At 40.7% G+C, this 25,613-nt stretch overlaps 1 protein-coding gene across 3 annotated transcripts in view; it reads left to right on the top strand.

The window, feature by feature from the left end:
• Nucleotides 1–25,613, top strand: part of Eif2b3 (eukaryotic translation initiation factor 2B subunit gamma) — a 134,752-nt gene that overhangs the window by 87,420 nt on the left and 21,719 nt on the right. For all 3 annotated transcript variants that reach the window (XM_004872912.4, XM_087214912.1, XM_087214913.1), the window contains one exon: nucleotides 17,202–17,291. In XM_004872912.4, coding sequence (XP_004872969.2) covers nucleotides 17,202–17,291 — 90 coding nt within the window. The remainder of the gene's footprint in view (nucleotides 1–17,201; nucleotides 17,292–25,613) is intronic.

Below are 25,613 nucleotides of genomic sequence, written 5' to 3' on the forward strand. Positions count from 1 at the left end.
GGTGTGCATATATTGCTGTAGTATGATTCTCTTAATTCTTTTGGGAAGATACCCAGCAGGGGAATAGCTGGGTCAAATGGGACCATGAGCCCTAGTAGTTCTTTGAGGTATCTCCATACTGATTTCCACAGTGGTTGCACCAGCCTGCACTCTCACCAGCGATGGAGAAGGGTTCCTTTCTCCCCACTCTCCCGCCAGCATTTGTTATTGGTTGATTTCTTGACAGCGGCCATTCTTTCTGGGGTGAGGTGGAATCTCAGTGTTGTTTTCATCTGCATCTCTCAAATGACCAGTGATGTTGAACATTTTTTCATATATTTATTTGCTGCTTTTACTTCTTCGTCTGAGAAATGTCTGTTCATTTCGGATGCCCATTTTTGAATTGGGTCTTTGAATTTGGGGCGGGTCTGATTTTTTTCAGTTCTTTATATATTCTAGGTAGTAGTCCTTTGTCTGAGGTACAGCTGCTTTTCCTTGTCTTTGTATAAGGACCGCAAAGTATTGAAGACTGGTGGACAACCCTTGCTGAAATTCATCCTTAGGAACTTATCCAAACATTCTTTGTACTTCTCACCACATAAAAAGTTTAATGGCAGCCTTCTTGGCACCAATCCCTTGGGATATTTAGTCCAGGCCTCCTCATATATTTTTAGCTGCTCGATCATATTAACTGGCTTCAGTGCCTTCTCTAAGCCTTTGTAATAGGCCCGGTTTTCAGGGTTTCTCTCTTGTAATCCTCTGTAAACATCAGCAGCATCTTCCAGACAAGATACGTTCCCCTCCAGTTTCTGTAATTCCCACACGCACAGGGGAACAGCAACGACTATGGCCAGCAGGTAGATGACCACAGCTAAGGGTCAAATCCACGGTCTCCAGTTCCTCCAGGTACACGTGCAGGGCATGTTTCCTCACAAATCAGGTCCTGGGGATCACTCAGAGATCCTCTTGCACCATGGCCTAGGGGAGACTGGCGCGGACCGAGACCGGCCTCAAGCGACCCTGAACAGTTCGGTTCTGCCCCGCAGCTCCCTGCTTGGTCTCTTTTTCCTTTGGGGACCGAGCTTCCTGCCTTCTGCACGCGCAAACGACTCTTCGTTTACTCTGCAGAATAGATAAGGCTCTGGGATTTCCTCACTACCACGCACGGGACAAGCCCTACTGTGGCAGCAAGGCCAAAGCTGGACTGTAGGTTCGTCTTCCACTTCCGCCTTTGGTGTCTGAGGGAGGTGATTCGTCCTCAGCGCAAACCTGGGACCGCCCCCCCCCCCCCCCCCCAATTCTTAAAATACTTCTCTAATTGCAGTTTGGGGAAGGGTCGGAAGGTACAGAAGGACTTTGGAAGCCATGATCACAATCCTTTCCCAAGGTCTTGTCTAATGTAGACACAGACTTTTTTATTCTTACTCTTTTATATTTTTACTCTCAATCCTATAAAGTGATATGGCTATAAGAGAAACCCCATATCAATGTCTTGTTTTATTTTGTTAGGTTTTTTTTGAGACAAGATCTTTCTATATAGTTCAGGCTGGCCTTGAACTCATTATGCAGCTCAGGCTTGCTTCAACCTTACTGTGCTCCTCCTGCCTCAGCCTCCCAAGTGCTTGGATTACAGGCATACACCACCATGCCTAGCTGTCACTATCTTTAAGCCTTGTCTTTGCGCTTGGCTGTAGACCACAAAGAGAATCTTCTGGTCTTCTGCCTGGGTGGGTAAAAGCTATGCTGCAAATGCCTGATCATTTCAGGTCTTTGATAGTACAAATTAGGATGTTCATAGCTTTCCTTATATCTGGTCTAGGATTCCACTCTCTTGGATGTGCTAAATCTGTTATTGTTGTATTCCAGTTTCCAAATTTTTGTGGTCATTTCTTCTCTTGGTCTTTGTCCTTGTGGTTTATGTGTTAAAAACAACAACAACAACAAACTTCATTTTAATGAATTTTCTGAAAGGGTAAGGATTAATGACTGTATTTAGCCTACAGTCTTTACCAAAAATTCTGTTTCCTTCATTTTAATCTCATGTCTTTCTCATCCCTCCCATGTTCTTCTTTCCCTCTATCTCTGTCTCTCCCACCCTTCATTCTCTTCCTCCTTCATCCAATGTAGATCCTATGCCTTCAGGCTTTTCCCTCTGTGCCCTCACATTTTTTTACTGTCTCTAGCCTTGTAAACGTCAACCTTGTATTATTACTTCTATTAAAGTTTCCAGGGAGAATATTATACAATGATGGCACCGTTATAAATTTATATTTCCAATCTTAGCTGGACCTTCAGAACCACTCTACACTCTTAGCCATCCTGGGCCAACCGTCCATTCCTCCAACCAACTGTTCATTCCAGTGTCATAAAATGACCCTGCTTCCTCTTTCTCAGGGAAAATCCTAGCTAACTGATGCTGATTTCATCAGCATACTGCTCTTACTTATAGCTTTATCTTTACTCAAACCCCACCTTCATTTTCTTTGCTCTAGCTTTAGAGGAAGAAGTTTGAGGTCAGTCCCTTCATTTATGCCTTTTATTCCATATTCTTCTGCTGCCACTGAAGCCTTGCTGTATTAGTTTTTCTAGCACTCTCAGCATTTTGATCCTTGTTCTCTTTGCCCCTAAACCAATAAAAATTTCTAAAAACTTTATTCAGATACCCATCCTTATTACTCTACCATTCCCCTAATACAACCCTAAACTCAATACTACTATATAGCTATTGAGAGTTGCTTCTAGTTCTCTGAGTCTTGCATTCCTTTTAGTGTCTCTGTCCTTTTACTTTAACCATTCTTGATGCTCCTTCAGCCAAAGAAAGGAATGACTACTCTCTATTGCTAAATACTTGCTCTGTGTGCCTGTGTGTGTGTGTGTGTGTGCACACACACGCATGTGCGCACGCATATGCGCTGATGCTGGGACTCAAACCCAGGACCCCCAACATAGGTGAGTGTTCTACCACTGAACTACACTCTAAGCTTGAAACCAGCTTTTTTTTTCAAGACTGAGCTCAGATATCACTTTTCAATGAAGCTTTTTCTGACTCTCCTCTCCCTAGGCAGAAGTGTGCTTCTACCTTTGTACTTCCCTGTATACTTGGGGATTTCTGTGATAACAACTTTAACATTGTATTGTTCTGGATAATACATGAGGATGATTATCATATTTTGTCTTTGTAATTCTGGTTTCTAATATATGATCTAACAGAGTGAGAGCCAAATAAATTTACTGGAAGAGGACATTAATAGAATCAGTATGGCATAGAGTTCCCCCACCAGTGTCTCACTATGTAGTTCAGGCTGGCCTTGAACTCATAGCAATTCTCCTGCTTCAGCCTCCCAAGTACTGTGATTACAGGCATCCACCACCACAGCCGGCCAGTCAACATGGAGTTTTTATCGGCAGAGCTGAGCCCTTGTAATCTTATGCATTGGAGAAGGACTGGAACAACATCATTTTTACCATATTCTTTGGTTAGAACAGGCACAAGGTTAGCCCAAATTCACAAGATGGGAAAACAGACTCTAATCTCTTGATGAGAGAAGCTACAAAGTCACTTTACAAAAGGATCTGGATACAGAAAAGGGGAATAATTATGGCTAGTTTAAGAATTTTTTTTTAATTTAAAACAATCTACTACAGTCCTAACTTACTAAAGATCTTTAAGTAGGAAAACGACATGACAAAATTTGCCCTTGAAAAGATAGATAACTTTGGGGCCAGGGATTTAGCTCAGTGGTTCCACTGCCTGCCTCGCAAGTGCAAGAAAAAAAGAAAAGATAACTTTGGATGTAGTATGGAGACTAGATTGGACCTGGGTAAGAGAAGGTGCAAAAAGACTGGGTATGAGAGTATTAGAGTAATCCAGGTGAAAAATAATGGCATTTCAGACTAGAGTGTTGAAAGAAGAGGAGAAAAATTGATAAATTAGAAAAGGATTTAACAGGTAAAATCTGAGGACTTGGTATTGATTGAACCTTGAGGCTGAGAGGTAGAAGGGTGTCAAGTGTCTCACATTTCTGGTTTGAGGATCAGAATGGATAATGAGAGAACTCTGAGTTCGTGGAGGGTAAATCCAAAGTTCAGTTTGCAATTTATTGAATTTGAGGTACACAAACATATTTAGGTCAAATTTATTTCAGTTTAACAGTATCTGCTACACTGATTATAAGAGACCTGTTATAGTAAGACAGACTGTTGAGTAATTGACCCATTTCTACCCCTATTTTCCAACTCTCTCCTTGTGTACCTGAACTTGCCAAACCTCCTAAACCTATCAAGAATATTCTGAAATACACCTAAATTCATGAAGAACTTCCTGAAGTCTCCCAACATTTGATCTGCTGAGTCTGTATTTTCTGTTGGAATATATACTCTTTTTTTTTTTTTTTTGGTACCGGGGATCAAACTCGGGACCTTGCACTTTCAAGGCAGGCACCAACACCACTGAGCTAAATCCCCAGTGGAATATATACTCTTTTAAGACATGCAATAAACACTAAGAGTTTTAGACATCATGCTGATATGATCAAGCCTAAAATCCCTCCCTGAAGGAAGAGATAAGATATATATACAATGCAGAATAGAACATTAGTCCCATAAGAGATTTTCTTATGAGATTCTGTAAGTAGGGGGGAAAAAATCTCACTAGTATAGGAGAACTTGAAAAAAAACTTAAGGTGACAATGACATTTAGGACTGGGACTTTAAGGGTTTACATATGTTGGGGAATGGGTGCATATGTGTAGAGGCAGGCATTCCAAAAGGAGCTATATGAACAGAAGCACAGAAAGGAAGAAGAAAGGTTACATATTGAGTTACTCAGTTTTTGTGAAACAGTACAACATAAAAGTATGCATTGTAAGTAAAGAGAAAACATTGAAGGCTTTTATTCTAGTTTATGTAGTTCCGGCTAGCCTTGAACGCACTCTGTAGTCCATGCTGGCCTTGTACTTGTGGCAGGAAAATCAAAGTTTGAGACCAAGCCAAGCATGGTGGCACATGCCCGTAATCCCAGCACTTGAGTGGCTGAAGCAGTTAGGATAAAGTTGAAGTCCGCCTGGACAACTTAGTGAAGTCATGTCTCAAAGTGAAAAACAAAAGGGGCTGGGGATGTAAATCAGCACTGGAGCACTTGCATGTATATGTTCAGTTCCCAGTAGGGCAAAAATAAAAACTATTAGGAAACTGGGTTGAAGAAAGGTATATCATATTTAGTGTCAAAGGCACAACTAGAACCCTGACTCTTAGTCTAGTATTATTTTCCTTGGCTTGCTTTTTTTGTTTTGTTTTGTTTTGTGTTTTGTTTTTTGTTTTTTGTTGTTGAGACAGGGTCTTGCTGTGGAGTTCAGGCTGGCCTTGAACTCACTATGTAGCCCAGGCTGGCTTCGAACTCACGGCACTCCTCCTGCCTCAACCTCCCAAGTGCTGGGATTACAGGCATGCACCACCACACCCAGCTAGTATTCTTTTTCCTATACCAACCCGCCTTTCAATTTTGAATTAGCTCCCTCTTGAACCAGTGATACCATTATTACAAAGTAGAAGTGGTTAATAGTGTTGGGACATTGAATATGCTAGAGAAACAGGAAATGATTCTATGTTATTCTGTGTGTGTGTGTGTGTGTGTGTGTGTGTGTGTGTGTGTGTGTGTGTGTGTGTTTTAGGGGCTGATCAGACCCCCAATCACCTGGGCAAGGGTACAATGAAGGATAAAAAAGACAGAGACAACAATTTAGAATGCAGGGGGCTACGGATGGAGATATGCCTCTAGTGGACACTCTCTACAATCTCTCAGGTGAACCTGCTTTTATTAGCCAGCAAGAAGCATAGGGAGAGCTGGGGATTTAGCTCAGTGGTGCCATACCTGCCTTGCGAGCACAAGGTCCTGAGTTCAATCCCCGGTATGGGGGGTGGGGGCAGAGGGAGAAGGGGTTGTGCATCATTTGTGGAATAGTGACTGCCAGTAGATGTCACTAAATGCATAACTGAGTAATGAGGAACAAGATTAATGGGGATCAGAACCTTCCCTCTACCCAGATGTCTATGTTCTATGCATTGTCCTCAGCAGAAGTTATCTTGCCCTAGGAGTGCTGTGCTTATGAGTTTTCCCACACAGCCAGAAAGCCTGTGGTTTTTTATTAACTTTTGTGTTCCTGAAGCAAGTTATGTCAGCCTTGGACTCTACGGGACCGAAGTCACTAGCCTTGTCCCCAACATACATGTCCATCCTGATACTTACTCCTTATCTCCCTGTAGAATTAAGATCAAAATCCTTAACATGGCCTAAATCTGTAGTTTGTGCCTCTCCTCACCTTGTTTTCTGATTCATCTATAATGGACTCCTCTCGTCCATTCTGCTGAATATATAGATCTCCAGTTTGATAATTCTTTATGTACTCCTAATAATCAAAACAATCTATCATTCCTGTCCTGAATTTTAGATAGTATGCCAAGTGCCTTTGTATAATGCAGCTACCAAGTAGCAATGTAATAGGTACTTGTCACCAATCTCTCTAAATCCTCACTCACCAGTCTGCCTCAAGGCCTTGACAGCTGCTGGTCTCTCTCCCCAGGTACTCTTAATTTCTCCGCCTTTTTGCCTGATTAGTTTGCTGCTCTTCCTTCAAGTCTAAGCTTAACACAGTGTTTTTCTTCATCTTCAAAAATAGGTTGGGTCCCTGTCACATGTTTCCATAATACCCTGTCCTTGACTTTCACAGTCAACATGTACTTGCAGTATTTTGTTTTCCACAAAACTGTAAGCTTCGGGCCAGGGATTTAGCTCAGTGATTTCACCACCTGCTGCGCAAGCACAAGGACCTGAATTCGATCCCTGGTACCAAAAAAAACACAAAAAACTGTAAGCTTCATGTAGGGATTGTGTCCATTCTGTTCACTGCTATATCCCAACTATCTGATGTATCGTAGGTATTTAATGAATATAGGCTAGAGAATATAGCTTAGAAGAGTGATCTTATTTTTTGGTCCTGGGGATTGAGCCCTTGCACATGCTAAGCAAGTATGTACCCTACCACTGAGCTACATCCCCAGTCCCTGATCTTCTTTTAAAATGGACAAAAAGCGGGGCATGGTGGTGCATGCCTGTAATCTCAGCACTTGGGAGGCTGAGGCAGGAGGATTGTAGTGAATTCAAGGCCAGCCTAGACTATACAGCAAGACCCTACCTCAAAAATAAAATGGACAAAAAAGCTGGGCACGGTGGCGCACACCTATAATCTCAGTACTCAGGAAGCTGAAGCAGGAGTATCGCCACAAGTTTGAGTGAGTTCAAGGCCACCCTGCACTACATAGCAAGACCCTGTCTCAAAAAAACAAAACAAAACAAAAAAGACACAAATCCTTCCCTTTTGTTTTTCTGTCAAATAAAATAAGAAGCAGCACTTGAGCGTCATGCTTGCCTCACAAGTGCAAGGTCCTGAGTTCAATCCCCTGTACCGGAAAAAAAAAAAAAAGAAAGAAAGAAAGAAAAGGAACAGCACTTGGAACTCTTAAGAACTCTGGCAGTATCTGCTGCTTTGAGTCCAGGACTTTCACTTCAATCCAGTTGCTTTTATTGAAGAAGGCTTGAGCACAATCCAGGACCTCAAGTTTGATAACTCATTATGCATACCTAATAATCAACAATCTGACATTCTTGTCACAGTGCCTTACCACCCCAAAATCATGAACTTGGGATGGTATTTTTAGGTGTGTTTGTATAAAACAATTAACAAGTACCTATGCAATACATGCTTGTCCCCATATCTTTCATTAGAATGATAGGTAGCTTGGACCGGGGATTTAGCTCGGTGGTTCCAGCACCTGCCTTGCAAGTGCAAGGTCCCAAGTTCGATCCCCAGTACCAAAAAAAAAAAAAAAAAGAATGATAGGTAGCTAGTGAGTAGCCATGCTTCATGTCTTTCTCCTTCCTCTAGCTCTGAGCTAACTTGGTTATTTTAAACATGCCTGGGTCTCTAAATTGTAATGATTATACAGCAGGGAACTAGCTCTGACTCCCCTAATGGGAGAGAAAAGATTCTTCTATATAGGAATATGTTTAAGACTACCAAATAAAGTAGAAAGTAATTGATTATATGAAGGTCTTCAAGCAGAGAGAGGAGTCATATGTTGTTGCATTGAACACTGCAATATAACTAAGCTATCACAGGAGGCTTTTATCCTTGTTGGTTTGGTAAATTGTTTAAAGCTCCATTTCTGTTGCCTTTGAATTCAGAAGCTATCCCTGACACTTCCTTCACCTGTTAACATTCATATTTATGCAAAGAAACCTGTGATAAAGTTTCTCTTGTATTTTGAGCTTTTGTTCAAGTGAGTTTTCTTCATTCTATTCCCACACCTTACTATTCTTTGGTCCCTAAACTTTTTTTTTCCTAGTACTGGGGATTGAACCCAGAACCTTTATACTGAGCTATATCCTCTTCCCTTTTTTCTCTTTTATTTTTATTTTGAGACAGGGCCTTACTAAGTTGCCCAGGCTGGACTCGAACTTGGGATCTTCCTGCTTCAGCCTCTCAAAGTACTGAAATTGTAGGTGTGCACCACCAGGCCCAGCTTCTGTACCTAAACTTTAAATTCAGTTTAGTTTAACAAGTTATTTGGGACAGCCTTATAAACTGTTAGGATACATCTATTTTAGATTAATGGAGGCTTTTCTTTCTTAATTCACTAAGTCACTGTGCATAGTCTTAATACACACTAATTTCCCCACTGTACTAGAAATCCTCGAAGTCCCATTCACAGTGGTGCTAGAAGTCTAATTCCATACAAAATCTGGATGAATTTCAGTTTTTGTTTGTTTGTTTGTTTTGTTTTGCTTTTATAGTACTTGAGGATTAAACCCAGGGCCTTTTACTGAGCTACATCCCTAGCCCTTTATTTTATTTTGAGAGACAAGGTGTAGCTAATTCAGTAGGTTGCTCAGGTTGGGCTCCACCTTCCAGTCCTCCTGCTTCAGCCTCCCAGAATGCTGAAATTATAGGCATGTGCCACCATACCCAGCTGAATTTTAGTTTTTAAACATGCAGCTGTCATCAACTGCTTCTTTGCCTTTCAGTGGTTTTTTTGCCCACTCTTCTAGGAACTGAGTGTTGTTCAGTGAGCATGTTGGAAATTAAACTCCCAGTTGGCCTTTGCTGTCCTTATGTAATGAGCAAGATAAAAACAATTCAGTTCCTATACACACATGATGATTCTGGGAATGAGAAAGAAGGGAGCAGACTCAAGAATATTTGACATTGCTCTGAGCCTAGGGACCTGTCTCTCAAACTGTATATTTGAAGGAAGTTATGATCTGAAATCCCTTGTGATCTTTTTGGGGAGAATTACAGATCTTACTAACTAAAGTGACTAGAACTTTTTTAGATTTATTAAGAGCTTTGGACATTTAAAGTATTAATTTATCATTCATGGATAAATTTCCTTCTTTTTGGAGTATCTTCCTGAACTGATTTTTCATTCTCTAGCTCTATAGTCTTGCAGATATTTTGTTTTGTATAATATTGGTAGTATATATGTGTCTGTGTTCCTTTTCTTTTTAAAATTAAAACAAAGCTCAAAATATTTGAAGAGTCTCAGTCCCACACGTTCATGAAAACCAGCATCTATGTGGTTGTCCCTAGACATTTTAAAGCTTTATTCCTGACACACAGTATTTCAAAGTGTTAATATTAGAAGTAAATCTGGGTAAATTATTAGAGAAACACAAATATAGCTTGGTCCTTGACCTCTTTGACATTTAAAAGTAATCTACTCAAAGCAGGTAGCTTCTGCTTTGGGAACGTTTAACATCTGCTTTACTGTTCTCCAAGAATGTGTGAGGATACTTGGAAGCGGAATGACAAGAATTCCTCTGGGCTGGCAACAGTGGTGCACACCTGCAACCCCAACCACATAAGAGGCCAAGGCAGGAGAGTCAAAATTTTGAAGCCAGGCTCAGACAGCCTTAGCTAGACTCTGTTTCAAAATAAAATATGAAAAGGGCCAGGGATTTAGCTCAGTGGTTTCGGTGCCTGCCTCGCAAGTACAAGGTCCCAAGTTCGATCCCCAGTACCCAAAAAAATAAAATAAAATAAAAAAGGCTGGGACAGGGCTGGCAATGGAGCTTAATGATAACATACTTGCCTTGCTTGTGCAAGGACCTGGGTTCAACCCCCAGTACCTCAAAAAAAAAGAAAAAAATGAATAAATTTTATTTTTAAAAAAACTATAAAATACTGAGAGAAATTAAATAAAATTTCAATATATGGAGACACATTCCATGTTTCTGAATTGAAAGTCTCAGTATTGTTAAGAGGGCAACTCCTCCCAGACCGATCTGTATATTCAACACGAATCAAGTTAGAATCCCAATAGGATTTTTGCAGAAATTGACAAGCTAATTCTAAAAGTTTTATGGAAATGCAGGGGACCCAAAATAACCAAAAGGATTTTGAAAAAGAAAAAAAAGTTGAAGAGCTTACATACTTCCCAAGTTCAAAACTTACTGTAAAGCAGGAGTGGCCAAGACATTGTGGCGTAAATATAAACATACAGATCAGTGGATTAGAATGGAGAATTTATAAATGAATTCTAACATTTGTGTGGCATTGATTTTTCTTTTTTTTTTAACCTGTGATGTCAAGGCAACCCAGTGAGCAAAGGATAACCTTTTACACAATTTGTGCTGGAACAATTTGATACTCACAAACAAAAAGATTAATTTAGAGCATTACCTCACTCTATATACAAAACTGAAAGTGGGTAAAGATCTAATGGAAGAGGTAAAACTGTAACAGTTTTAAAAGAAAAACAGAAAAAACAAAGCTATAGAGATAAGAGGGCAGATTAGTGATTGCCAGAGACTGAGGTAAGAAAGGAGATTGATTGGAAAGGGTCATGAGAGATCTTGAGTAACAAAAATATTCTATTACTGAATTGTGGTAATAGATGTACAGCTCTATAATTTTTTTTTTTTGGAGACAGGGTCTTGCTATGTATTTTAGGGTGGCCTTGAATTCAGTATGTACCCCAGGCTGCCCTTGAACTTCCATCAATCCTCCTGCCTCAGTCTCCCCAGTACTGGGTTTATGAGCATATACTACCACACTCAGCATATTTTCTAGAAATCACTAAATTTTATACCTAAAACAAAGACCCTATAATAAAGTTATCAGCCATATTCAGAATATGGATATTCTACAAGATATGTTACCAAACTAACAGATCAGCTTGATGGGGGAATAAGAACAAAGAAATTTTATAGAATGTATAAAAATGAAATAACCAAATACAATGTGAGACCTTGAATGAATCTTAATATAGCCAAATTAATTATAACGGCACAAATCTGAAATATAGAGGCAAGATAAAAGAGTGGACAAAAGAACTAGAGACCAAAATGAAAGGGTTGGAAAAGTAAGACAGTTGCCTCTCTAGAGCAAAGAGGGCACCACTGAGGCTGATGCCCTGCACCATCCCACTTCACCCATAGTCAAAATGCAAGCTGTTGGGCTGGAGATTTAGCTCAGTGGTGCCGCCACCTGCCTCACAAGCGAAAGGTCCTGGCTTTGATCCCAGTACCAAAAGAAAAAAACGCAAGCTGTCACTGTCAAATACCTGCTTCAGAGAGGAGGTAGATGAATGAATCCCAGCACCTGTGATTCATTATAATAAAGCAGGAGTATAGCAAGTCCAGCACCACCCTGGAGAACATAGCAAGGCACCATTTCAAAAAAAGAATTTGTGGAGAACTTTAAATAAGGCAAAATTGACAACAAAAGTTCAAACTCGGGAGGGCAATGAGGCTGCAGAACTAATGGCTCACAAGGAAATATTGCACTGCCTAAGAAATCAAGCCCCAGCTGAACTCTAAATGAAATCTTCACTAAAACTCTGGAAACACTGAGTACAGACTTGGGTGCTCATGTGCATTTGATTACGAGACTACCAGAGCCAAGGCTTTGTGTGGCACCCTGAGGACAAATGTAGACACTCTATTCTGCATACAGGCTAGAAAACTTCATGGAGATGCTTTAAAAGCTGTTAATCTGCTGGACATAGTGGCCCACATCTGTAAGCCCAGCACTTGAGAGGTTGAGGCCATTCACATTGAGAGTTATTACTAAAAAGTATTTATTTATTTATTTTTTTTTTTTGGTACCGGGGATTGAATATACTTACTTATTTCTGTCATTACATTATTTTCCTGTTGCTAATTCCTTTTCTTTTTCTTTTTTTTTTTTTTTTTGGCTAATTCCTTTCTTTCCCCCCTTCTGCTTAATTGCTCACCTTATTCATTCCACTAGACGTTGGCACTATTGGCTTATGGTCTCTTTCTAGGATATCTTTGAGAATTTTTTTGAGTGCTAATTTGGTGGTTATAAAATTCTTTTTTTGTTGTTGTTCAGGCTGTGTAGTTCAGGCTGGCCTTAACTTACTATGTAGCCTAGGCTGGCCTCAAACTCACAGCAATCCTCCTGCCTCAGCCTTCAAGTGCTGGGATTGCAGGTGTGCACCACCATGCCTGGCTTAGGAGGGCTTTTTGTTTTTTGTTTATTATTTGTTTTTGAAATACGTTCTTGCTATATAGTTTAGGCTAGACTTGAACTCACTATGTAACCCAGGCTGTCCTGGCACTCACAGCAATCCTCCTGCCTCAGCCTCCTTAGTACTGGGATTATAGCCTGCAGTACTATGCCTAGTTGAGCCAGGAGTTTTGGGGGGCATTTTGTTGCTTTGTTTTCTCATGTTTCTATTGTTTTTGTTTGTTTGCTTATTTTGTTTTATTTCATTTTGCTTTGTGCTAAGGGTTTAGGTTAGATTATATTGGAAAGAGATCTGTTTAGTTAGTATCTGCTTTCTAGTGATGCACCCTGAGCATGGCTAACTAGGCCTTTATCTCTGCCCCAAGATCAGACCACCTCCTTTAATTTGAGGAGGGGAGTATGCAGTGTAATTGCCCAGCACCCAGTTTTCTGGAAATGAACCACAGTATTGATAACACAAAACAAATAGGATGTTGGCATACAGTAAAAACCGATTACTAGCAACAACTATTCTTCCCTGGCAGTAGCAACAAAATCACCAATCATAATAGATTCAGAGATAAACTGGGAACCAATAAAAGCTACCATTGTACACTATTAACAATAGTGAAGATATCTGCAATAATAATGTAGACACAAAGACAAACCAAATACTGACATATAATACCTACTAAATGCAGCAACTATACCAGTATTAACAGTAGAAAAGAATTAAACAGTAATGGCATAGTCAAGTAACTACCATGTTTCCCAAAAAAAGACCTAACCAGAAAATAACCTTGAAAACTAGAGATCAAAAATGCCAGGGGACAGGGATTTAGCTCAGTGGCGCTGTGCCTGCCTTGTAAGTCCAAGTTCCTGAGTTCAGTCCCTGGTACCAGGGGAAAAAAATGCTAGCCCCAGTCACCTTGCCTTACCTGCCATTACAGAGTGCCCACCAAGCTAGAGAATAGTGTGCTATAATCTTTAATGTGACACTGGCCATGGTGACGTTACCATCACGATAGTAACAACCAGCGTTAATTTTCCAGTGAGGTGTTACTTTCAGGGAAAAACGGTTATCTAAAGATAAATAAAGCTTAGTAGTAGTACAAGTGAAAATGGAAGAGGCATGAGGATTGCCACAAATTCAAGGCCAACCTGGAATACACAGTGTGTTCAAGGCCACCCTGAACTACATAGCAAGATCCTGTCTCAAAAAAAAAAACAATGAAGAAAAAAAGAAGTGAGTCCAAAAACTTCCTCCATACTTTTGGATGAGTGATATTTTTTTTCCAGGATCTGTAGTATTGGAATCCACCACATATGACTATATGGGGGAGGTGTAGTGACTCATTATTTAAGACCTATTTTGTTTCTATACTTTTTTGTGTGTGTATGCTGAGTCCTTCCCCACCTTTCCTGCCGAGTGTGGTCATTCAGTTGTGTCCACCCTAGGGCTGTGTTTATTCCAGCTGGTCCTAGTTTCCATGTCCTTCTGTGGGCCCCAAGTCACTGCTTTCTCCACCTAGCTTTACCGCCTGTGGGTTTGTCAAATGCCCTCCCAGAGGCCCCTCTGTTCATACACCCAAGGCTGTGGCAGCAAGCCTCAGATATACCAAGCTGAGGTATATCCCTGATCTTGTTGGCAGTTTGGGAGAGGAGATAGACCACTGAGCTCTGTGCTTAGGTGTAGGCAGTGGCACAAGGGTTGTGGGATGGGAGTGGGGAGAATCAAGCATCCCTGCTAGACTTAATTCCAGCATTTTCAGGCCCAGCCCCCTCCAAAAACCACACATGACCAGATTAGCTTCTCACCACAGAGGACAAGATCTCCATCCATGACCTTCCTGGCCTGAGTTTAAACTTCTCAGGGGATCTACATCTACCCTGCATCCTTCACAACTGTCTCTTGTGGCTGACTCCCACCCAGTCACTATTTTGGGGAGACCCGAGAATCCTTGAAGTGTAGCTGTTCTATAGTTGATCTATAGCTCATTGTTTGTTTGTTTGTTTGTTTTTGGTGGTACTGGGGATTGAACTTGGGACCTTGCACTTTTGAGGCAGGCAGTGGAACCACTGAGCTAAATCCCCGGCCCTATAGCTCATTCTTAAACAACCTTTCCCTAAATGCCAACTTCTTTTTTTTTTCTTTTTTCTCTTTTTGGTACCGGGTATCAAACTCGGGACCTTGCACTTTAGCGAGGCAGGCGGTGGAACCACTGAGCTAAATCCCTGGCCCCCTTTCCCTAAATGGCTCCTGATTAAACACTCAAATATGGTGGGCACTGCAGTGGATTACTTCTCCAACCTTAGTCTGCCATGTGGAAGGAGTTGCTTTCAGAGTAAAACTCCATACTGTTTTTTGCAATTTACAGTGACTGTGGGCTTTCCTTGGGGCTTAAGATGATGGTATGATCTGCTGTTTCTCCATGGAACTGCTTACCCTCTCTGGGCTTGTTTTGTGTTAGTGGAGACATGTTCCTCTTCCCCGTGGCCAGGGTTAGTGTTCCAGACTGCTGTGTTCCTTTCTCTGAGTTGTGTTCTATTCCTCCAATTTCTCTGTAGTTTCTAGTTTTCCTGTTGTTGGCTTTTTTTTTTTTAAGGCAAGGTCTCACTATATAGTTCAGGGTTATCCTTGAACTCGCCGTGTACCCCAGGCTATCTTCAAACTTGAAGATCCTCCTACCTCAGCCTCCTGGTTCTATTATTGACTCTTAATTACAGAAGATCTACTTTTTTCCCCTACTAAGTTGTTCTCCAATTGTTTCAGTTTCGAGTCCAAGAGAAACTGTTTTGCTGCCAGTCTTTACCATTTTTAATCCTCCACAGATTTTCTCATATACATTATTTTTAATTGCAAAAGTTTCTCTAGTTGACACATTATGTTTCATTTCTAAAGTGAAATTACCACTATTTCTAAATGTCTCATTTCCATTTACTGATTTCTTTATTGTAAATAAAACCAAAACATCATCCTGGCAGTAAGCCAGTTACCCAGATTTCACTGGTGCCTCTTTGAAAGTTTTGTTTTGTCATGTGTGGTTGGTTGTATTCTGTGGTACCAAAGACAGAATCCAGGACCTTTATGCTGAGCTACATCCCTGGCCCTTTTTAAATTTTCTAGTTTTGACTGGGGATTTAGCTCAGTGGTTCCACTGCCTGCCTCACAAGTGCAAGGTCCCGAGCTCGATGCCCGGTACCAATACATACATACATACATACATACATACATACATACATACATACATACAAATAAATTATCTAGTATTTTGAGACGTGGTCATACGAAGTCACTTAAGTTGCCCAGGCTGGACTTAAATTTGTGATCTTTCTGCTTCAGCCTTCCAGAGTGCTGGGATTACAGGCATGTGCCACCATACTGGGCTTGGGTTTGTTTTGTTTAAAATATCAACTTTATTCCTAATGCAATTCAAATGAGATAAAGAAACCTCTTTTTAACAACTTTGTTTTTTAAAGGAAGAGAAGTTTGTTTTGGCTCACAATTTGTAGAAGTTTCAGTCCAGAGTCAGCTGGCTCCAAGGCAGAAGCAGCATGACACAGGGGCATGGCAGAGATCTTTTTAGCAAAGTGAATGCCATTATTGAGTGATCCAGTTCCAAAATTTATATTCACTACACATTTAATCTGAAAGAAAAAAGTCATCTCTATAAATTCCCCATCTTTATGCCTTCACCATATTCCAAATTTATAGCAAGTTTAACCCCTAGCCTTGTATACCAGTTACATTTTTGGAACATTTTTTTTCTTAACAACAACAAAAAAAGGGAAGCTGAAAAAGCTTGTATAAACTGTACTGTTTAGTGTACATTTATTCTGAATTAGCCATAATGCTGAGTGCTAAGGGCTATGAAGATGAATCTGCTCTCTACCCCCTTTCAGTCTAGCAAAAGAGAGACAAGTAAATAGGAGCTTCCATCTTTGTATGGTAAATTATCTGATAGAAGTAGACACCACTTATGGTGGGAGTAAAACTTGGCTTGTCAGTGAAGGTTTCTTGGAGGAAATATATTGTGGGTGAGTCCTATTTCATAAGAGTAGAAAGTTAGGAGTTTTCCTAGAATTTTGCTTCATTCTCCATAAATATGGAGTAATAATGTGAAATCTTGGAGGTAAAAGAGAGCTGAAGTGTGGCCTTCAGAAAGTAAGACAGGGAGAGGCAGAAAAACGATAGTTATAAGAATTGTGGATGGGCTGGAGATTTAGGTCAGTGGTTCTGCCGCCTGCCTCACGAGTGCAAGGTCTCGAGTTTGATCTCTGGTACCAAAAAAAAGAATTGTGGATAAGAGTTTGTTCTAGAATAGAAGATGGATTGATGATTTGAAGTCTCGTTAAATTTCCGTAGAAGTCCAAAAGCATCATGGAACATGACATAGGGTTTCGTTTTTTTCTTTCTTTTTTTTTTTTGGTACCAGAATCAAACTCAGGACCTTGTGCTTTCAAGGCAGGCATGGTGCCATTGAGCTAAATCCCCAGCCCAAGATAAGGTTTCTAGGAAGAAGACCTTTTACACTTTTATATGGTTGGATCAAAGCTGGTGTCCACCATCAGGCTTTCCCAGGCTGGAGTGTTGGCAGCATAGCTCTTTACCAAATTCCAGACACCTACTAGTGCTGACAAAATAGAAGCCATGTTACCCAATTGTGAGCCCTTTCTGTCCTATTGTTTTTCCAGGTATCCCAGAATACATTTCCATACAGGCCTCGTGGATGCCCATCTCTACTGCTTGAAAAAATACGTTGTAGATTTCCTAATGGAAAATAGGTAAGAAAGACGGAGGTAAGAAAGTCAAACATACAGGGGTTTTTTTGTTGTTTTTTTGTTTTTGCAGTGCTGGGGATTGAACCCAAGGCCTCACACATGCTAGGCAAGCATTGTACCACTGAGCTACATCCCTAGCCCAAATGAGCCATACAGTTCTTAACAAGCTGTAACAGTTTTAAATGGGGTCGAGGGGTTTGCTGGGGATCAAACTTAGAATCTTATGCACACCAGGCAAGCACTCTACTTTGAGCTACACCATCCCCCAAGCTTCTTTTAATTATTGTTGTTGTTTTGAGACAAGGTCTCACTATGTAGTTCAGAGTGGCCTTGAACTCACTGTGGCCTAGAACTCGTGATGATCCTCCTGTCTCAGTCTCCTGAGTACTGGGGTTATAGGTGTATACCACTATGCCCAACTAAGGTTGTTTTGGAGTTTGAGTGATTGTTTTCCCCCTTTTTTTCTTTTAAGTTACTGAGGATGAAACCCAGGGCCTCCCACTTGCCAGCACTCCACTCCCAAGCTACATCCCCAGGCCCCCCAACCTTGTTAATGCTAGATACCAGTTTATATAAATAGCACAGTTGGTTCTCACTTTTGTTTTAGAAATGAAGTGATGTCATCTACGTGCTGTTATTTTACCTGTACCAGTCTCCTCCTTGTATTTTCGGGATCTGTATTATTATAAATTAACAAAATATTTCTAAAACTTACAGTAATCCACAATGCCTCTTTCTGCACAGTTCCAGGCTTTTCTTCCCTCTTTTTACAAGGCTGAGCTCCCCTACTGTTATGCTACAATATTGTTCTCTAAATACTTTTCCTTCCACTATGCAGGTATCTTCTAGATGGGCCCTCTTAGCAAAGGTCACAGGTATACTCCAGAGTAGAAAAAAGAGAGAAAAGCAAATCTACCTCCAGTTTTGGAACAAAAGCCCACCCCCCTGAGTGTACTGTCATGAATGCAGAGAAACAAAATTTATACTTTTTCTTGTTTTGCTTTGAGAACAGACTTGTGGGCCTTAAATATTTTCTAGAGACAGACTGGTAGATCACAGATCTTGAGTTTCCAAAGAGAAAATGTCCTTTTAAAGTTGATCTCAAGGATTTTTTTATAAGAAGAGCAGCTAAAATCTTCAGAGAAATAGGTAGGGAAATATTTTTAATCCCCAATACCATTATCACACCAAAAAAAAAAAAACTGGGGCCAGGGATTTAGCTCAGTGGTGCTGCCACCTGCCTTCCAAGCGCAAGGTCCCAAGTTCGATCCCTGGAACCCCCCCCTCCCCCCAAAAAAGAAAAAACTGTTTCTTTAGAACTATCAGATAATGGGGCCAGGGATTTAGCTCAGTGGTTCCACCGCCTGCCTTGGCAAGCCCAAAGTCCGGAGTTTGATCCCCGGTACCAAAAAAAAAAGAACTATCAGATAATGTGGCTATTGGTGTCTGGATATACAGGCAGTTTTCCATCAAAGCTATCCTTATCCTGGCTGCAGTAGTTTTGTTTTGTTTTTTAATTTGTTTTCATTACTGGAGATTGAACCCAGGGCCTTCACACTGAGCTTGTGATAGCTTATTTGTACTTCATTTGGCCATTACCAGTTAGCTATATGCCCTGAGGACAAGCCTGAAATTGGTGACATGACTGTGGCTCCTGGCTATAAGCTCTAGCCATGGGACTTTCCCAGAGGCTGCTGTAATAAATAATATGGGTCTCCAGCTCCATCTACCTCCCCATCTCAAAATCTATTGAAGAAACCCTTAACTCTTTCCTCTCACCGCCTACCCTTGCCTCTCAGTTGCTAGAATCAAAAGGCATATATTAAAAGTTGGTAAATTTCAATGTATTGGGAAAGGTAGAAGAAACAGTAGGGTGAATTAAAGTGTTAATTGAGAGAGATTCTTTATTCTTGGCTAGAATAGTGCAGGCCTTTGAGAAGTTGTAAGAGAAGAAATTGAATAGGCTGAGATTGAATTGGTGGTAGGTAGCAATGTGTAGGTCTTTTTTTGGGGGGGGGAGTACTGGGGCTCGAACTCAGGACCTTACGCTTTCAAGGCAGACATGGTGCCACTGAGCTAAACTCCGAGCCCCAGGAATGTTTAGGTCTTGAAAGCTGAACATAGAGTTACAAATATTTAAATAGTGTTAGCCAGGTGTAGCGGCACACACTTGTAGTCCCAGCTACTCAGGAAGCTGAGGCAGGAAGATTGAAAATTTGAATCCAGGCTGGGCAACTAAGTGAGATCTTGTCAGAAAATAAAACAGGCTGAGGATATAGATCAGTGCTGCCTGGGTTCAATCCCCTGTACCACTGGGGGGGGAGGGTGTTGTACACCCATAATCCTAACCCTTGGGAGGCTGAGGCAGGAGAATCGGAGAATCTCTGGGTTAGAGGCTGGCCTGGGATACATAGCAAGTTCAAGACCAGCCTGGACTTATAAAGGATCCTGTTTTAAAAAACAAAAGAGGGAAGGGGCCAGGGATTTAGCTCAGTGTTCTGCCACCTGCCTCGAAAGCGAAAGGTCCTGAGTTTGATCCCTGGAACCAAAAGAAAAAAAGAGGAAGAAAGCCAGGTATAGATGTGGTGGTATATGCCTGTAATCCCAGCACTCAGCTGAGGCAGGAAAATCACTTCGAGTTCAAGACCAGCTGGACTACACAGTGAGTTTAAGTGAACTACATAGTGAGACCCTATCTCAAAAACAGAACATTTAATTTAAAAAAAAAGGATGCCAGGCATGGTGGCTCCTACCTGAAATCCCAGCACTTGCAAGGCTGAGGCAGGAGGATCACCATTAGCTCAAAGCCAGTCTGGATTATATAGTGAATTCAAAGCCACCCTGAACTACACAGTGAGTCCCTGTCTCAAAAAAACAAAAACAAAAGTTCTGGCATCCAGCCCGGGATTTAGCTCAATGGTGTCACCGCCTGCTGTGCAGGCGCAAGGACCCGAGTTTGATCCCCGGTACGAAAACAAAAAAAAACTGGCATCCATGTGACTTGATTGTACGTGATAACAAAATTAAGCCAAGAGAGTGTGACTTCTAAATCTCACCTGTTATTTATTGGCTGTGTATGGATATCTGAGGATGCTGTTGCTGCCAAATTAATGACAAACAAATTAAACCAGAGTAGTCTGAGTTTGTTTGCCTTTCTTTTTCTTCCTGCCTTCCTTCCTTTCTTTTTTGTGATACTGAGGACTGACTGAACCCAGGGTTTTCACACACAGCTACATCCCCAGCCTTTTTAAATTTTGAAACAAGGTCTTGCTAAATTGCCCAAACTAAAAATAATATTGTGCTCTTTTCATTCAGTACTATTTCATGAGCACTTTCCTATGTCATCAAAAAATTGTTTGTAATCACAGTTTTATCTATGTGATAGTCTGTTGTATAGGTGGTTTTTGTTTTGGCTTTGTTTTTGTTTGCTTTTATAGTACTGAGAATTGAACCCAGGGCCTTCATACTGAGCTATATCCCAGGTTTTTTTATTTTTTATTTTGAGACCGGGTCTCACTAAGTGCCTAAATTGCTCCGGCTGGGTTCAAACTTGCAATCTTCCTACCTCAGCCTCCCAGAGTGTTGGGATTAAAGACATGAACCACAATTCTCAGTTTAGTGTATTATTATTATTGTTATCATCATCATCATCCTGGTTTTGGTGTTTTTTGTTGGTTTTTTTGTTTTACTTTTTTGTTTTTTGGTACTGGGGATCGAACTCGGGACCTTGCACTTGCAAGGCAGGAAGCAGAACCACTGAGCTAAATCCCAGCCCCATGGTTTTGGTTTTTGATTGTTTTCTATTTTTATAAAAAACATTAGAAAAATAACTTTTTAAAGATTTTTTTATCCCTGGTACTACTACTACTACTACTAATAATAATAATAATAATAATAAAGATTTTTTAATCTGATTATTCAGCAAATTTTCATTGAACATAATGGATTTTCCTTAGAACAGATTTACAGAAATGGAATTACAGCATGAACTAATACAAATATGTTCAAGTCTTTTGCTGTGTATTGCCAATGACTCTTCAGAAGCAATTTTTTTTCTTTTTTTTTTTTCTTTTTTTTGGTACTGGAGATCCAACTCAGGACCTTGCACTTGCGAGTGAGACGATGGAACCACTGAGCTAAATCCCCGGCCCTCTTCAGAAACAATTTTACCCTATTATCTCCCACTATATGAGAGTCACTGTTCTCAAAGTACTCTTAGCAGTAAGGCAGTTTATGTTAAATTTGCTAATTTAGTTAGAAGAGAAATTGCATCTTATTTTCATTTTTATGTCTTTGAAAATATTGTACATGTTTTAGAAATATTTATATATTTTTCTGTGAAAAATGTTACTCCTTTGTCCTGTAGCAATTGTTTTTGTCCTTTTTTTTTTTTTTTTTTTTTTGGGTACTGGGGATTGAACTCAGGACCTTGTACTTACGAGGCAGGTGACAGAACCACTGAGCTAAATCCCCAGCCCCTATTTTCTCTTTTTATTTTGGTGGAATCACTGTTTACAGCTAGTAGTCAAAGCTATTATTTGCCTTTGTTATTTCTTTCTTTCTTTTTCTTTTATCCACATCTGTTTTTATTAGTGTATATTGGTTATTCAGAGTAATGGGTTTTATTTTGATAGATTTGTACTCCTTTGTGATTTCTTGAGAAGAACATTTACAGTAATTTCATGAGATGAGAGTTTCTGAGAAGCCTATATAAGAAGAGAGATTGCCTAGCATTTGTGAGGCCCCTGGGTTCCATCCCCAGCACTGCAAGAGAGAGAGAGACAGACAAAGTGAAAATGAAGAAAGATAGTGGGGGCATTGTATGCAGCTGGTATCCTTCAGGCCCAAGATCAGGATGTTCACAAAGGTTCACAGTAGCTTTGATGGGGGAGGTGATTTTACAGTACTGGAAATTAAACCCAGGGCCTTTTGAGTTACATCCTGAGTTACATCCACAACCTTTTTTTATTTTTATTTTGAGACAGGTTCTAAGTTGCTAAATTGCCTAGGCTGGGATCAAAGTTTCCATCCTCCTGCCTCAGTATCCCAGAGTACTGAGATTACAGTTGAGCTCCACCAAGCCCAGCTTTACAGAAGCCTTGTATGACTTCTTGGCACAGCTTTGAGCTGCCTGCACTCTGACTAGAAACCAGGAAGAGTAATTCTGTCATTCACTGGGCTGCTAAGCCATCTGCATTGTGGGAATTGACCTAATGCCAAACTGTAGCAGAAGTGGGTGGGACATGGTAGGATGGTTTCCTATCTTCTCTCCAAATCAATCACTGATGTCCTTGAGCTTATACTGATGGGGCTGTGTGCCAAAGGCTTGTTTGCTTGCCTCTTGCAGTGACAGTTCATTCTGTTTTGGTCCATAACATAAATACCATGGCCCTGAAAGCCTCCAGCTGCCCATGCTTTGTCCTTTCTTCAAAAGAAACTAACTGACTTGTTTTCCAGTGGAGAGGACCAAGGAACATTTGCTACCCACATTGCATTAAAAGAAGAGAAAAAGAGCTAAGAATAAGTGTTGTTTCATTGTTTGTATTCATATGGAGATTTTTAATCTCCATCAAAGGGTCAGGAGAAAAATCACATTGAAATTCAATACAAGAACACCCAGCTTACATAGAATTTTTCAAAGATGTTTGGCTTGATCCTTTAAAAATAACAGAAACTATGAACTATGTAGCTCCAGGGTTCATAATTTTTCCCTCCCTTCCTCAGCCTCTTGGCTCTGCCTCCGCATTGCCTTCCTACCTACGCTCAGCTGTGTGGTCCTGTGTCCGAGGGCTGAGTGAGCGACTCCCATGTGAGGGCTGGGCTAGGGGGTGAGAACTGTGCAGCGGCAGTTGGCTTTCCAGGGCTACCAGTGCTTTAACCTTTCTTTCAGGCCTCATTATCTCATCTCTCAGATTATTAGGACTGGTTTTCCTAGCTTTATCTCAGGTCTTCTTCTACCGTGCTTGCAGAATTACCTTTTTAAGAAATAAAACTGATCATGTCACTTTCCTGCTTAAAAACCACCAGGGCCTTCTTAGTTCAGATTTTCCAGACCACCACAGAACACTTCCACATTCTGGCTCCCTTGCCTACCTAATCAATCAGCTTCACTCTCACTACCTTTCTCCTTTAATATATACCAAGCAATTGCTCACTGGATTTTTTTTTTTTTTTTGTACCGGGGATCAAACTCAGAGCCTTGCACTTTCGAGGCAGGCGCCGGAACCACTGAGCTAAATCCCTGGCCCCAGCTCACTGGATTATTAATAAAGTCAGAAATAGTATATGACCAGCTAGGCATGTGTGGTGACAGACTTCTGTAATCCAAGCTACTTGGGAAGCTGAGGCAGAAGGATCATACATTCAAGGCCAGCCTGGGCAATTTATCGAGACCCTGTCTCAAGATAAATGGTGATGGGGCCTTGGGATGTAGCTCAGTGGTAGAGTGCACTATAATAGATAGTTGATAAATGCTAAATAAATTAGTGATTTAAAATTCTAATAAAGTCTCATCCATCAGCTTTCATTTCTCTTACTAAGTATAAATCAAAAGCAAGTAGGGTACAATGGCACATATAATCCCTTCACTATAGGAGGCTGAGGCAGGAGGATTACAATATCAAGTTCCACCTGGGCAATTTAGTGAGAGTGTCTCAAAATTAAAAAAACAAAAAGTGTTGGGGATGTAGCTCTGTGGTGTAGTGCCTCTTGGTTTGATCCCCAGAATCACAAAAAAAAAAAAGCAAACTCACCATACTAAGGATTAGGTCCCTTCTTCCCCTGTCCTTTTTTTGGGGAGGCAGTGCTGGGAGTAGATGGAATGCAGGCCCTCCAGAGTGCTGGTCAAGCATTCTGCATACCCCTGAGATATATCTCCAGCCTCACCCAGCATCCTGTCTTCATACCTACAAGGAAGTAATATGCTTCCTGGAATGCAGGAACTCCATGAAGAGCTCCAAAGCTCTTGGCCAAAATTACCTACTGCATTTGTCTTTGTGGTATAAAAATAATGCAAGTTTTTTTCTTGTTTTTTTTCTGAGAGTTCTTCTACATATTAATCTTTGGTTTTATCTTCTGTAAGTGCCCACCTCGACTGATAGGATTACGTGAAAGTAAACTGAAGTTAACTTTGCTGTGCAAATTCCTTGATAACTATTGGTAAATAGATCCAAATGTTATAAGGTAAGGGAACCCACTCTTTTAAGTAGGTAGGAATACAAAATCTGCTAGGGAACTACTTGGTCATTAGAACAGACTTTAAATTTGCAGAATGTAAATCAAACCAAGAGAGTAATACCACAGTAGCTAAGAAAAATAAGAGACAAGAAACTTAAAAATATCCATCCTAAGGTTATAAAATTTTATAATTTGCATAAAGAAGAAAATCACCCATAATCATGAGAGAATACAAAACAGAAATTCTGTAGTCATTATCTATCATAACTGTTAGCATTAGAAAAATTTAAAATATCTAATTCATTGCCATAACAGATTAAAAGTGAAAAAATATGAAAAGGTACATAGGTACAAAAAAATTTTTTTTAAGCTGGGTGGAGTAGCACATGCTTGTAATCCCAGTACTCAGGAGGCTGAGGCAGGATTTTTTTTTATACAATAAAATTTATTAGACTAGATAAAACCAAACTAGTAGAGTCATGTCAGTGAACTGGCATGTCAGTTTCTTCTGGGTGGAAAGGAGGAGAGGAATTATTCTAAGAATTAAAAAGACCTAAGTGAAAAAGTAGACTGATTTGAAGGTGGCTCCAAGAGAGACTGGCAGGGGGCCGCTCAGGGCCCTGTCCTTGCCTTCTGCCCCAGCTCAGCCTAGTAGGGATGAGAGGGTTTGGGCAGCAACGTCTCCATAGAACCAGACCAACCCGTCAGGAAACTGACCGGGGATGTTCTCTCGGTGGTGGTCGCATGGTAGGCCTCCCCTGCTGTCTCACCTTCCTCCTCTTGAGGTCCCAGCTCCTCCGTGGGTCTCTTTGGGGACTGGTATTGTTCTTTAAGCTCAAGCATGGTGGGTTTCTCCAGGGCAGCGAAGCACTCTGCCCAGGTGGCTGTGGATTTCTCGAAAGCCTGGTGCCTCCTGATCAGCTTCTCCATGCTGTCCACTGTGTTCAAAGTTCAAAGCCAGCCTGGACTACATAGTGAATTCAAGGCCAGCCTGAACTACATAGTAAGACTCTGTCTCAATAAAAAAAAAAAAAAAAATTCTTTAAATAAAATTCAGTATTCATTTGTAGATACAGGATTTTAAGACTGTACTTTTTTTTTTTTTTTGGTACCAGAGATCGAACTCAGGTCCTTGTGCTTTCGAGACAG

The sequence above is a fragment of the Heterocephalus glaber genome, unplaced genomic scaffold (assembly GCF_053883595.1).
Source record: "Heterocephalus glaber isolate CG9 unplaced genomic scaffold, H.glaber_assembly_v1.0 deba00001451, whole genome shotgun sequence".
Taxonomy (NCBI): domain Eukaryota; kingdom Metazoa; phylum Chordata; class Mammalia; order Rodentia; family Bathyergidae; genus Heterocephalus; species Heterocephalus glaber.